The sequence below is a fragment of the Oculina patagonica genome, chromosome 7, assembly GCF_052425735.1.
Source record: "Oculina patagonica isolate OP01 chromosome 7, crgOcupat, whole genome shotgun sequence".
Classification (NCBI taxonomy): domain Eukaryota; kingdom Metazoa; phylum Cnidaria; class Anthozoa; order Scleractinia; family Oculinidae; genus Oculina; species Oculina patagonica.
Genome location: NC_135764.1, coordinates 1,531,863 through 1,546,719, shown reverse-complemented (window position 1 = coordinate 1,546,719; position 14,857 = coordinate 1,531,863). Strand labels below are relative to the sequence as shown.

At 39.4% G+C, this 14,857-nt stretch overlaps 1 protein-coding gene across 2 annotated transcripts in view; it reads left to right on the top strand.

Moving 5' to 3' along the window:
- LOC144661318 (uncharacterized) overlaps positions 1-14,857 on the top strand; it is a 67,269-nt gene that overhangs the window by 50,292 nt on the left and 2,120 nt on the right. For both annotated transcript variants that reach the window (XM_078522042.1, XM_078522043.1), the window contains 18 exons: positions 1,536-1,589; positions 2,298-2,351; positions 3,127-3,180; positions 4,524-4,631; positions 6,628-6,681; positions 6,896-6,949; positions 7,412-7,465; positions 8,294-8,347; positions 9,380-9,433; positions 10,133-10,168; positions 10,530-10,547; positions 11,053-11,070; positions 11,513-11,548; positions 12,173-12,205; positions 12,292-12,351; positions 12,760-12,801; positions 13,524-13,659; positions 14,184-14,287. In XM_078522042.1, coding sequence (XP_078378168.1) covers positions 1,536-1,589; positions 2,298-2,351; positions 3,127-3,180; positions 4,524-4,631; positions 6,628-6,681; positions 6,896-6,949; positions 7,412-7,465; positions 8,294-8,347; positions 9,380-9,433; positions 10,133-10,168; positions 10,530-10,547; positions 11,053-11,070; positions 11,513-11,548; positions 12,173-12,205; positions 12,292-12,351; positions 12,760-12,801; positions 13,524-13,659; positions 14,184-14,287 — 1,023 coding nt within the window. The remainder of the gene's footprint in view (positions 1-1,535; positions 1,590-2,297; positions 2,352-3,126; positions 3,181-4,523; positions 4,632-6,627; positions 6,682-6,895; positions 6,950-7,411; positions 7,466-8,293; positions 8,348-9,379; positions 9,434-10,132; positions 10,169-10,529; positions 10,548-11,052; positions 11,071-11,512; positions 11,549-12,172; positions 12,206-12,291; positions 12,352-12,759; positions 12,802-13,523; positions 13,660-14,183; positions 14,288-14,857) is intronic.

Below are 14,857 nucleotides of genomic sequence, written 5' to 3'. Positions count from 1 at the left end.
AGAAGGTTGCTGTACTCGAGTCCCATTATTGTTGTTTGACAACAACATTAGTGAGGGGGAGAACTAAGGGGAAAAGAAAGGCAGCGAACACTTTATAGCCTTAAATATGTCGAGAAACAGATACGCTTAATTGCAAGAACGTTGTAATGTGAAAAAGGAAAATGAAACAAGGCAAATAGGAATTAATTAGAGAAACAAACTACGTTCTCGGCCGTGTAATACAGTCAAAGCTCTCTTAACGAACACTCCCCTAGGCGGACAGCTCTACTAACGGCCGCCTTTCTTTGAAACCCTGTCTCGTAAGCGAACATTCCCGTAAGCGGCCGCGGACACTTTCAGAGATCACGACCTAGACTTTTTCTTTGTTTTTAAGCTCCCGTAAGCGGACACCCCAAAGAAAAACCTATTAAAAACCTCTGTATCTTGCTTTTTTATCAATGAACTTCACATCACCGTTCGTCACACTGATTTTACAGTAATTACAGTACCATATTTTAGTGTTTGTTTTGTCGTCATCCACGTCTGTCCAGTTTTGTTAGCTGGGCAAGCTCCCGTAAGCGGCCATCTATCCCCTACACCCCTAGTGGCCGCTTACGAGAACCATTCTCGTAAGCGGCCAGCTCCAGTTACGGACACTTTTTTCGCGTCCCGGGGGTGTCCGCTCACGAGAGCTTCGACTGTAGTTCCCACAGCAGTTCTCAATACGTTATAATAATAGATGTTGACTTTTCCCTCTCTTACTTGTTTAATTCTGCGCATGTAACATGGATTCCTTGTGAATGATGCAAAGCTATTAATAAAGATAAAAATAGTTAATTCCTTTTTGCTTTTTCATTTTTCTTTTCCATCTGACAATGTTATTGCAATTAGGTGTAAACGTTCTTAACAGGTTGAGCACGATTGTGGTGTTAGTGCTGTCCTAATTCATGGGACACTTGTAGAAAAAAGGTGAAACCAGATAAACTCCATTTACCTCCCTCTACAGTGCTGTGTTCTAATGATCTCAACAGGGTGGGGATGTAGAAATTCTACTTACAGAAGCCTTTCCCATATTTGCCGTGTGAAGTTGAGGTTAAAGGGACCGTGTCACGGATTTTAGCCAAACTTAGGCATACGAAATAAACAAATGACCATCAAAGTTGTTTAAATGTATAAAATAACCTCTTAAAACAGTAAAGTAATATTTAAATAACACACCAAATGCAAAAGAAGTTACGGATGGCCAAAAGTGTCGAAGATTGACACGGATTGCGATGTGGGCTTTTGAAATATGGTCCGGCGGAATAGTTTTCAAAGTTAATCATGTCTGCTTGTAACTTTAATTTATGACGCCTGGGAGACACATTTAGCTGCAAGGAAGCCATGGCTTCCTTGGTATCAATGGTATTTAGTATCAATGAATTAATTTCTTTGCAAACATTTAGTTTAATAGAGAATATTTGGCAAAATTTATATAAGATAAGATTAACTTAGCCGTGACATAGTCCCTTGAATGCCTCTTGTCATCGTTTTAACTCTCCTTTTTAACTTCCTAGGGTCAAACTGGTCTTCCTGGTCTTAACGGATTTATTGGCGAAGATGGTAAACAGGTAAATGTTAAACCTTCTCTTTTGACTATTGTAATGATCCGTGACTATTCGTGGTTATTCCTTCCAATACGCGCCTCCTTTCTAATCCTCCTTTCTGTCCTAATAGTGGGTGACCGTATGGTTAGTGCGCTGGACTCCGGATCGAGCGGTCTGGGTTCAAGCCCTGGTTGGGGTCGTTGTGTTGTGTTTTTGGGCAAGACACTTAACTATCACAGTACCTCTCTCCACCCAGGTGTATTAATGGGAACCGACGAATTTAATGCTGGGGTAACCTTGCGATAGACTAGCGTCCCATCCAGGGGAGAGTAGAAATACTCCTAGTCGTTTCATGTGACGGGAAGCGGGATAAGCTACGGCCTGAATGCAGACTTTATTTTCCCTTTCCTAAAACGTCCCTTTCTTCAGCTCACAAAATGAAAAATAAGGCCCCGCACTCTAAATAAAATCATTACGTTAATTGAGTTGCTTGTTTTGTATGCTATGATTTTTGGCAATTATGGTTTTTAAATGATTAAGCCGGAGTATCAGGCCTTCCCGAGGGGGGAAGGGAAGCGCTTCTACCCTTTCTCCCTTCCCCTTTAGAAAAGCCTGATACTCAAGCTACAACTGATTCATTAGCACATAATAAATAGCAGTATATAGACCTTTTGTTTAGTATTTTATGCTGGGCTGTGTATCTTATTTTCTCTTTCTTGATCAACTTCTCAGGGCTACCCTGGTGCGGTCGGAAGGCCTGGATCAGACGGACCTAAAGGACAACCTGTAAGTACATGCCAATGTCTTGTTTACGAACACTACAGCTATCGCTTAGTAGTAGTAGTAGTATGTAATATGAGCGGGAGATCTGTATGGGCGTTTACAATGGCGAGCCGATAGGCGAGCCATTGTACTTGTGAAATGAAAACAATAAATTGAATGCAAAGTATTGTTATGCGAATCAGTAGAGATCTGTATCAAAAGTTAATGAATACTTATTAGCTGAGCAGGAGTTTGTATCAAAAGTTAATTCTATTGTTTGATTTGTATTGTGGTTTACAGTTGTGTATATGTGATCTAAATATTGTGCTGGAATTGGTTTGCACCCTCATGAATAGTTAATGAATTTTACAACTTAAGATAGAAATAAATAACTGTGTTATTGTCAAGGCAATACGTCACTTAAGGTGTCAGAAGTGTAAATGTTACGTTTTTAACGACATTTTGGCCTAAAACTCATATGAACTCAAAAGTTTAAAGCTTTGGAAATTGTTCAGAACTTCTGTTGAATAAGTCGTCCTATAAACAACAACAGCAACAAAAAATAGCTAGAACGCCGCGTGTGGATGCTAAAAACTGGATGATATGAGATAACTGAGCTAAAGGGATTTATTATCAATTATTTTCCAAAACTTTGTTGTGCTTGGTGAAGCACAAGGATGGCGAGATACCCTCCAACAAACCTTCCCGTGTGCCTTTAAGCAATTTACTTGTCTTTGATCTTTGAAATGTAACCCACTTTTTCGAGCTTATGCAGGACAACGTTTTTGTCATAAATTAGGGTCCCGACGGTGCAAATGGAGAAGACGGCGCGCCTGGAGAAAATGGTGATGACGTAAGTGCATACATTATCATAATTAGAAAAAGTTTGGAATTTCAAATACTTGAATAGGCCATCGTGGACGCTAAAATTTATTACACCCGGTGAAACTATGAAACAGCAAACAAATCAAACTGAAGTTTTTTTAAATCACCGTTGAAAGTTTTGCCTAAAAGCTGGCCAAGAACTGCTTACTGAGCCCATGGCTAAACTCAAGACCTAAGGAGACCGGGCGTTCAGCACTGCTGCGCCAAGGCTGTGGAACAACCTGCCACTGAGCATCCGAAAATTGGCATCAGAAGACATTTTTAAGAAGAACCTAAAAACTTATCTTTTTAAAGAAGCCTATGACATTTAATTTTTATTCCATTTTCTTATACACGTTTACTTTAAGTCCAGTTAAAAAATCATGATATTTTTAGTTTTTAAATTCTTAACTTTTAAAACTTCACTCTCTGCATGTATAGATATTTTAGCTCAATAGATTAATTTAGTTAGGTATTTTTATATTTTATTTTTATATTTTAGCATAGTGATTGTAAAGCGCTATAAAAGATTAGCTAAATAGCGCTATAGAAATGATTTATTATTATTATTGAATTTTGTGCCAAAAAAATCAAAATACGCTGGTGTGCCTAATATTATGAAATGTCGATTCAGAGACAGTATGTTTGGTGCTCTCCCCTAGCTATGCCGGGTTCCTTGTCTCATATAATTAAGGGGTAATCGTGCTTTATTTATTCAAATAGGCCTTCCTTTACGGGAGCACTAAACGAGTAAATTTAAGCACAATTCTTGGAATGTCGTTGTTCTGTTTGCCATATAATAATGGATCTTTAAAAGGGATAGTTGTGTTAACTAACAAAATTTTGGGATTTTTAGCCGAATACTTAAGAGGCAGAAACTTTTACTAAAGGAAATACAATAATCGGAATTTGCAAGCTGTTGTTATCTTTCCGAAAATCGTAGCTAGCGTTTTCCCGTACCAAAGCGCCATTCTAACCTTATTAACCTTATTTTAAAAAGTATCTTAAGACTCATTTGTTTCAAAAGGCGTTTTAAGCTAATTTTTATTTTTTATTAACTAGAATTTGCACTAATGATGTATTTTAGTATTTTAAGAGCTTTTTAGTACTTTTACAAATATTGTAATGCGCAGGTGAAAATCATTGATTGATACTTGCGCAATATAAGTTCATTAATTATTATTATTTAATATTATTATTCAACATTTCGCTTAAGAAAATCTGAGTTGAATACAGGCCTTCCGAACAGATATTCCACCGAAATAATCCGTTAGGTGTCGCTGTAACTTCTTTACTATCAAGTTTAACCTGTTTGTTGTGAATTTCTTATAGGGTGACCAGGGGGAGAGAGGCTCGCCAGGAACTGCCGGAGTAGTCGGACCTGTAGGACAAAGGGGACCTACTGGTGACCGGGGAGAACTGGGGCTAACCGGTGAAGCGGTAAGGAGTACAACATTTCACTAGAATGCCACACGGTGAACGCCAAAAAAACTAAGAGTAATTTTACGAAACCAAAAACCGTGATGAAGGAGCATCCCGTCCAAAGAGAGTAGTAGGGACTTTAAGATACCTGGACGGCTGATCTCGAGGACGGCTGACCGGAAGTAATTTTTGGCGTGTAGCCTATATTGCGCATGCCCGCTCCACGCACATTGCCGTCCAGCTCCGTCCAGCTGTTGTCGAGGACGTGAGAAGTAGAGTTTTGCCGTCCACCAGTGAACGGGAGTGCTTTTTGTATGATTTCGTTTAAAAATCTTATTATTTTTTAATTCTGTTACTGTGTTAGGTGGTCCTTTATGGTATTCTTGGTTTGGTACTGATAAAAAGTTAAGAAGTAAAGTTTCATTTGCGATTGCGAATATATTTGCTGTGCTTTGCATAAACGCTGATGGCGAAGCCACGTGCGTGAAATTATGAACTTTCTTGCCTGTGTTTCTACAAAAATTTCACTTGGAATTTGTACCCTGTGAATGAAAATAGTGCTTTCTGGTCCTCGACTTTGGGCTAGAAGCGCCAAATGTTTTTCTTCGCATGTTTTGGGCTAACGAATTATTGATCCACAAACGAAGCCGTCCTCCGTTCACACACGCCGGCTCTTAACGTTGGAAGTTCCCGCCAAGAACGTCGACATCGGCCCAGTCCTCCTCGCAAAATTCTACCTTCCTCGCACCGTCCTCGAGGTCAGCCGTCCAGGTATCTTAAAGTCCCTAGTATTGTTCTTAGTCACCTTCTGTCTGGAGAAGTCGAAGTGAAGCGGCGGAACGAATTACACAATTTTTACCAATTATTCTCTTTTCATTCTAGTACCGCGTATCATTTGTTATTATACATACTTGCCCTTCTTACTAGCTTGGAGGTAATAGTGAAGAAATTATTCAACATGACACGAGCGTGGGACAAAGAAAAAAATCTGAGTCCCCGACGGGAATCGAACCCATGGCCTCCCAGATACCGGTTGGGCGCTCTAACCAACTGAGCTACGAGAGACTCGTTGTGAGCTGGGCCATTTACTAGGTTGATATATGACACGCGTCCTGCATACTGCTAGGATCAGCAATGTCGAAATCATCAACTGTGTAGTAAATAATAAAGATGGTAAATTTCAAGCTCGGTGATAAATAGTGAAGAAATTATTCAACATGAAACGAGCGTGGAACAAAGAAAAAAATCTGAGTCCCCGACGGGAATCGAACCCATGGCCTCCCAGATACCGGTTGGGCGCTCTAACCAACTGAGCTACGAGAGACTCGTTGTAAGCTGGGCCATTTACTAGGTTGATATATGATACGCGTCCTTGATACTGCTAGGATCAGCAATGTCGATCAATAATTGAAAATTCAAGGCTGTTTTATAGCGCAAAAAGAATAGGCAAACAAAAGTTCGTATCGCCTAGAATGCCTATTTTTATCTTGACATCTTCTTGCAGCTACTAGCTTATTATGCTCAGTGCACAAGGTGGTTCTAACGCTTAAGTCTGTGGATGAAACCCCAGTGTGTGACCATTCAGTACTTTCTTGTGGTACTTTTTATTATGCTGTACAAGGTAGTTCTAACTTTCAAGTCTGTGGATGAAACCCTAGTGTGTGACCATTCAAATGAAAGCTATTGAGCAGTACTTTGTTGTGGTACTGTTTATTATGCTGTTCAAGGTGGTTCTAACTTTTAAGAATGTGGATGAAACCCCTAACGTGCGACCATTATATTGTAAGCTAGCAAGCAGAATTGTTGTGACATTTAGTCTGTTTTTCAAATAATATTCGTACCAAGCTTCCAAGTTGGAACGCTGGCACTGTTGTGATTAAAATTATCCAGGTATTACCATTTCGTACAGCGCGCTCCTAATGTCCAGGAATGACTGGACATTAGTTTGTTATTGTGCAGATTTGCTTCTTCTTTGAGTTTTTATGTAAACAATGTTTTTCTTCTTTTCTTTCAGGGAGACCCTGGTAGCAACGGTGACGTAGGCAAAATAGGACCTCAGGGACCAGACGTAAGAATGATCAAAATATATTTTTTCCTTGTAATGTCAGTACAATGATAAGCAAACAAATGATGAGAAAAAAATAAAATCATCAACTTAGACTAATCGTCTTGGTGCGATACCAAATTCTCACTGTAATCTCAAACACAATCCACCGTAAGAAAAAAAGGTATTTGCATGATCGTGCAACTAACGCTATAATTTACTTTTAATTCGTATCCAGGGTATTGTCGGCGAGGACGGAGATATCGGGGAAACTGGAGTACCGGGGCAAACGGTAATAAATACAGACACGGATAGTGTTGTTTGTTTGTTATAGCCGTTACTGCAGTTAATATTTTCTTTGTAAAGAATGCATGCGGACAAGGCGACAGGGTCCACACGTCGGTCAACGCAATGCAGAATGACCCTTCTGCCTCGTTTGTATGCCAAACCGCTGAGAACTGCAATAACAGCTATTATTGTTAGCCTCGACCAAGTCGAATTTCACGCGTGTAAACTCTTGATTTCATTTGTAGGTCCATAGAAGGAAGCATGGGAATTGGTGACATAAAAAGTCGAATTACCACGGAGTCGATTGCTTTTACAGTGTAGAGCCTAGTAAAAATTATTTAAACGACTGGTTTATATTCGAGTCATATTCACTTTTTGAGACTAAAGATTGACTTTTAAGGAAGTAACAACAATCCATTGCCGTTTGGACTGTTTGTAATTATTTACTTAAACGATACATTTGCAGGGAGATGGCGGTTACACCGGAAAGCCAGGAAAGATGGGAAACCCTGGAATAGAGGTGAATATAAACTTTCTCCTTACAGGATCAGTATATTGTCAAGCACAAGGTATTGAGAATAAAGACAATCATCAACTTAAGGAAATTATCTTGATGTAATACCAAATTCTCAGAAGGGACGTTAAAGAAATGACTGACTATTTCTTTTGATCTCGAGATTCTGAGAGTTAAAGGGACTGTGTCACCGATTTTAGCTAATTTAGGCATGGGAAATGACCATCAAACTCGGTGAAATATAAAAATAACCTCTTAAAACAGTGAAGGAACATTTCAATAACACGGCAAATACAAAAGAAGGTACTAATGGCAAGAAGCGACGAAGATTGAAACGGATTGCAATCCCTTTTCTAAACTTTCCACTTTAGTAACCACCTAAAACACTGAGATGAATCAGTCGTAAGGTGCATCTGTTCCGAATATTTGAAAGGCTCTTTTTGATACCTAAAGGATACTTTCCTATACTTCAACTCGTGAAATCCCTGCCCTTTTATATACCTCCAGGCTTGTTTTGGGCGCAGCCTCCCCGTATAGGTAGTACTATAGGTTGTACCTGCGTCCCCGGGGGGAAGATGTCATCCAGTCAGTGACACATGCTACTCGGGAAAGAAGGTGACCTTCTTTCCCGAGTAGCATGATGGATTATCAACCATAACCTTCTTTTGTGCCAAACACAAGTAATTGTTTTACTCAATTTGCATTTGGCAGATTCCTTGGATTTGTAACGATCCAGTTTATTTAGTAGCCTGCAGAAGATGTAAGAAAAAAAGATGCATGTCTGCAATTCGAGTATTAAATTAACTGTCATTGAATTTGATTACGTTTTGACAGGGCGAGGAAGGTGACTCTGGAAATAACGGTACTACAGGTCCCCCTGGCCCGCCGGTAAGTGAATCATCTTGTCTGTAACTACAATTACTGCTTATACTGTAAAAAACTGCAAATAAGAACCTGCATTTTCCAAGTTAGCCTAAAAGGGTTCTTATATAAATGATGTTTACTTGGAAATTGAGGCTATTTAGGTTCTTAAATCGGATGTTATTTTCTTAAGAAAAATAAGGTGCTTGTTTCTGGAGGAATATTGGTGCAGTCTACTGTTTATAAGGAGTGTCGAATCTGACTTGTCCTCAGTTGTCTTTTGAGTTCGTATTTGAGTCTAGGAAGCTGAACACGCAGGGAATCATGTCTCGCGTCTTGCAATATTCGCATAAGAGTCGACTGGGGACAAATCAGGTGTTGAATGGTAAATGCGAGACTTTGCGAGACGGCAAGACTGATAACTTTTCTGCGAGCCCGCGACCTTTTTAGCTTGCAAAAGAAATCGAGACTCCGAGAAGGCGTCACAAAAAAAAAAAATTCGAGACGACGAGACCCCTTAAATTTGGCTAAAATTTTGCGAGACACGCATTTTTTGAAGGACCATTCACCACCCAACTTTTATATAAAATATGCCTGTAATAATTTCTAAATGACTGAAATCTGAACAATTATAAACCCCATTCTAAGCTATTTTATTATTTTTTTCTTTTATGCCCTTTACGCCAACATCAAAAAAGAAACTAAATTCTTTAACTGAATGTTATAAAATAAGAACCTGTTATGTAAAGAGGTCTATCTGGAAAATCCTAGCCTGACAGGTGCGTAGTGGTTTGAAGCAGGGTGTGATGTAGTCTACAAAAGCAGATTCGTAGGACAAACACCTTTTAAAAGAGCGCAGACTTGGCCTTAGTGCAGACTTGATCTTTGGACGATGGCTTACAATTTCATACACCAGTTATGACTTTTAGAGAACACTGTTATCGCTAGCCGTACTAGATTCCATTTATGTGGGATCATTTTGCTAATGAACTCAACGTTCAACCAAATTCACAAGAACTGACTTGACTAACTGTTTTATTTCTTGTTGTATTCGTACAGGGCTCTCAAGGAGCGCAAGGTTCACCTGGTCCACAGGGAAATCCCGGAGATGAGGTAGTTTATTTTATTCCCCACTTCATATTCCCTTACTGGAGAACTAAGCGCCATTTTTGACAGGAATAATGTTTGTTAACTAATTGACTGAGCCTGCAGTTTTCCAAAACCCTGCACTGAGAGGTTGCTAGGCAACATGACGTGTATTGCTTACGACAAGCTCACGTGGTGCAATTTGAGGTCTCCTAAAGTACTTGTGCGCGTTTGAGAAAGGTCTAGAATTTAACAAAAATTCACCAATCTTCTGGACATTTTTTCACGTAAGCGGTTTCCCTTAATTTAGTTGTTGTGTCCCAGTGGAACACTTTTCCAACCGTTTTCGATTGAAACTGCTGATAAGTGTAAGGCCGTGTTGGATTGGGATTGACCTAAGTACTACTGAAGCAGGATGATGTATCAGTCGCCCATCGGTCAGATCGTTAATGGTAAAGGTCAGTAGGAGCTACTAGTTAAATCATTCTGACCGCTGTCATGGTAGCTCATTGAAGGTGTTAATCAAATTTTTTAATAACAGACTTGCTATCAAAACCAGTAAAAACCAGTTCAGACCGGATAAATGGTGAGCAGTGAGCATTCTAAGGGACAATGTTTTGATGTAGATGTACCACTTTATTCTCAGAACTAACGTTGAAGAAAATATGTGACAGTCAGAGAGGAGAATTACCGATAAACTTGTAATAATTTTCTTTTTTTTTTCAGGGACCAACAGGACCTGCGGGTAATCCTGGTACACCGGTAAGTCAATTTGTTTCCTGTCGTGTATTCTTACTTTTCCCTTTGACCACCAGTTTTTCCTTAAAATATATGTTAATTTTTGTTTCATCTTCTAGCAGCAATAATTATAATCTAACTTTTCTTTTAGTGCTCAAACTAAGTGGAAAATTAGTGGAATAATAAATCCCTTATTCGATAGTTTAACATACAATACGAGCGGACATTTTGCTCATTGCTCGGGGCTCGGAAAAATATTATGCAACTCGCAAAATATCCGCTAGTATTATATGTTATTTCTAAAATATTTCTAACGATTTAGGAAGTTCGTAAAATCTAAAAGAAAGGAAAGTTAATAATATGTATTTTCTTTTTTCGTTTGTAGGGTGAGCGTGGACCAACGGTAAGAAGACGGCTTGATAAAATGTTTATGTTTGGTTTCTTGTTTTTAAACGTAACTTTAGGAAGTAAATTTTTCTAAAGGTCCTTTGGATTCAACGCAAATACACTACTTACATTTTGGTGTAGTCAGCAGAAGAACTATATCGTTTGTTAAGCCCGTATACGAACCATTGACAAAATAGGTCTTTTGTAAAAAGATTTCTTTCCTTACTTTAGTTATTCAGGTTATTGCTTTTCTGATCCGTGAAATTTTGTTGTATTTAGAACTAACTAATCAAAAAAGCAAAGTAAGATAAAGGACTAGTTACTTCGTTTCAAACCACAGCAATGAACATATCAAATTACTTTGAAAAACAAAAAAATTCCAGTCTTATCCCCCTAAATTGACTCTCAGATATACGTGTATAAGGTTTAAAAATTGGAAATAATTATGATAACGCACCGACATCACAAACTAAAGAAGGGATATTTTAAACTAACTACCGTCTTCTTGTTTTCATTTTCAGGGTGGCGAGGGAATGGCGGTAAGTTTTGTTGCTGGGATTCTTTGCAATGGCGCGCCGCGGGAAACCTTTGCTTGTCAATAAACTTTTTGATTTTTGTTGTGAGCTTTGTGTTGGTTTCCTTTCTTGACCAATCAAAGAACAGGTTAGTATGGATAGCAGAAAAGTGACCACGTGCTGGCAAATTGCGCTTGTACTAGTTGCAGGCTTTTTGATTGGCTGGAAAGCTTGGAAACCAACAGAAAGATGGCAAAAAATTGCGAAATTTCGAAAAAAAAAAAAATTCAACAAGTGACAAATTTTAGAATAATTGGCTCTCACCGCTATCATTCAAACCCGTTTCACTGGGGGTGGGAGCAATTGCAAAACTTGCTGCTGTAGTGAGTGTGTTCATTGATTTTGACGCGAGCTTTAACAAACCATACTTAAGCTTCTAATCATTTTGTTTATTATTATTTTTTAGGGAGACCCAGGACCTCCCGGCCCACCAGGACCGCAGGTACGAGCTTCTTACGTAATAGAGGGGATTTTAGAACTGGGACGTAACCTACAACGAAAGCCGCGGTGTCTTGATGAAAAGTATCTTGGACTTATGAGTCAGAGCTCGAAACTCAAGTCTAGCGTTGATTCATTATAAACAGAAGGCTATTTTGTAATTGTGCAACAACTTAAGTAGTTAAAATTCAGGCTTCAATGGAAGTAGAAAGCCAGACTGGTGCAAAAGCCTGGTTTTCACTAGCGACCCAACCACAAGCGCAAGCACAGACGCAAGCATAACAGCTCTTATTTCACCGTGAGAACAGCCTTGACGCAAGCCTAAGCACAAGCGTAAGTGCAACCACAAGGATCAAAATGTCTCCTTTTCTTGTGCTTGCGTTCGTGTTATGAAGTGTGAAAGAGAAACACCGTGACCGTGTCTGCCCAATTAAAGCACTCGTTCCAGATATCCCCGCCTGAGCATTTGAGTTTTGTTACTAGTAAACATCGAGTTCCTATGCTTGCGTTTATGCTTATGTCTTTCTGTGCAGGGGAGGGGGGGGGGGGGGGGTACCATTATCGGTAGTAGATGTAAGGTTATACTCTTCTTGTTTAATTAACACTTCTGATTTTCTTTTTTATTTAGGGTCCTCCTGGCAACTACCTTGTTAGTTCACTTGTAAGTGTCCTAGTTACTTCATCTTATACAGTCTGTACAATCGTTGTCCATTTAACTAACCGTTGCACTTTACTCTTGTTCTATAGATCACAGGAACAGGTGATAAAGGACCTCCGCCTAATTATCGACTGTACTCCAGCACAAAGGTAAGAAAGTATTAAATATAGACCACTGTTGAGTTGTTCTTTGTGAAATTTTGATCAGGGGTGCACCACTAAGAAATGGCGTAACTGTCTTTTTTTGAAGAATGCCAGTGGTATTAGAGAGCTGCAGTTCATCTCGGGGGTGGGGGGATGCGCACCCCCTACACCCTCCCCCAAGATCCACCCCTAACCCTCGCCTGAGCATCACGACTACACAAAATTTCGAATTCTCTTAAAGTTGCCATTTTCTATTTTATAAGTGACTTCCTGTAGCTAAAGCAGCTGTACCATGTCTCTTCTTCTTTGTGTGGTTGAGAAGATGATGATTGTATGGCGAGCCATTTTGTGACAGTTTCAAATGAGAGTACATACATTATAGCATCTACTATAAATTGATGTTTTTTTTTGCAGAGGACTTCCTCTAAGAGCAATGAAGAATCTCCTGTTTTAGAGGTAACTCACTGATCAAATCTAAATTTCTCTTTATAGTAATTATACATTGTCAAACAGAAAAGTGATAAGAATTAAGAGAAGCGTTATTGTATTCATGTACTACCAATCTTTTAGGACTAACCTTAAAAGAGGTGTACTTCAATCAGAAAAGAGAATAAAAAAATAATAACTCGGATAACAGCCCCCAACCTCGTAATCAGGATCTCTCTTCCCGCCCCCCACTTCTCTCGCTCTGGGTGACGGAGAGAGAGAGACACTGGGAACGAGGTTGAACAGCCCCATTTCCCCTAGGAAATAACCACCCTACCTCAATCTTAGACGCAAACATCCCTACCACAATAACCCTCATCCCCGCCCCTTAACACAAGGCTTATAGTTATATTTAGCTCGTAAAAAGAATTTTGATTTCTTTCGATTATAAGCATCATGTTGTGTAGGTTGTGTTGGTTTTTATGTCGTTACAGTGTGCTTAGAGGTTAGTATTGCTCGTGTAACTTAGAACTGTACAAGTTCGTGCGCGTTACATCGTTATGTTTTTTGAGCATATAAACACCTAAAACTGCTCGTACGCCACATCCCCTGCAAATATAAACCTAAAGAAATTTAAACTTCATTCGACAGTATTAGACATTATCAAGTTTTGATGTTAATGAATTGTATTCAGTTTTCGATGCGCCTGTCCTTTGTCATCAAGTTAAGATTCTTTCTAAATCTGCTTTCAGAGTCCCATAGTGAAAAAGATCTTGGACGGTTATACAAATCAGAGAGACAACTACAAACGGCAGAAAGGCAGTAAATATCACCCCGCCCGCTCATGCAGAGATCTGCAGCTAGACAGTACCGTCACTGTGGAAAGCGGTGAGTCAGTTAATGATTCCCGACACTTCGTTGAACTTGGTAACAGTTCGTGCGATTTGCGGTGCCTTGCAACAAAGAAACAAATTACATGAAAAACGGCTTCATGACACATACCACAGAATGAACTTGTATGCAACTTTTTTGCTACCGAAATGGCCCCGAGAAGTGGAGCTTTCTTCTGCGTTTTTCAACGCTTGTGGCGACGATTCAACAATTTTTAGAGCGTTTTTCCAGTGTAAAAACACCCCTCGTGGAGCGCTGGCTTCTGCATTTTGCAACGCTTTGCAACAAATTTTAGAGCGTTTCCAGTGTACACCCCTCGCAATATTCCATGTAACTTGTTTCGCAACGGCGATACGAAATTGTGAGGCAAATTTCACAAAACGCTGCCTAGTTTGTTGCCTCCCAAGTTGCACAAAAAATGCCTTGTTTAACTTCATCTGCAAACAACAAATCATGTAACTATTCTGATGTTATTTTCTTTATAAAAGAGACCATGTGTTTTTTGTGTTTGGCACATTCAGGTTATTACTGGATCGACCCCAATGAAGGTTGCATCAATGATGCTGAGTACATTTTCTGTGACTTTGAGAATAAAAGGGCTTGCGTTGATCCAAAGAAAGAAAATGTAAGTTTGCCTAATGCTGATCATATTTGCGCACTTGTATTTCACATGAGGGAGGCGCGCCTAATGGTTACAATACTTTATTTTATTATTTTATTACAATACAATACTTTATTTAAAGTGGGAAACATGCTTAGCTTAGAATAGCTAGTTTACAGATGTTCCACTAAAATAACAGATAAAAGAAAACTAAAAAAGAATTTATAAGAATGTAAAAATATATAATCTAAAATCTAAAATGTTTAAATGCACTACCTAAAAATATTATTAGTGGTTAGTGCGCTGGACTCCGGATCGAGCGGTCAGGATTCGAGCCCTGGCCGGGGTCACTTGTGTTGTGTTCTTGGGCAAGACACTTTACACTCATAGTGCCTCTCTTCACCCAGGTTTATAAATGGGTACCAGCGAATTTAATGCTGGGGGGAACCCGGCGATGCACTAGCATCCCATTCTGGGGGAGTAGAAATACTCCTAGTCGCTTGATTCTTCGGAAATCAGGATAAGCTCCGGCCTGATGGGCCACTAGGCTCGTATGCAGACTTTTCTTTTTTTTACCTTCACATCAACTCGAAA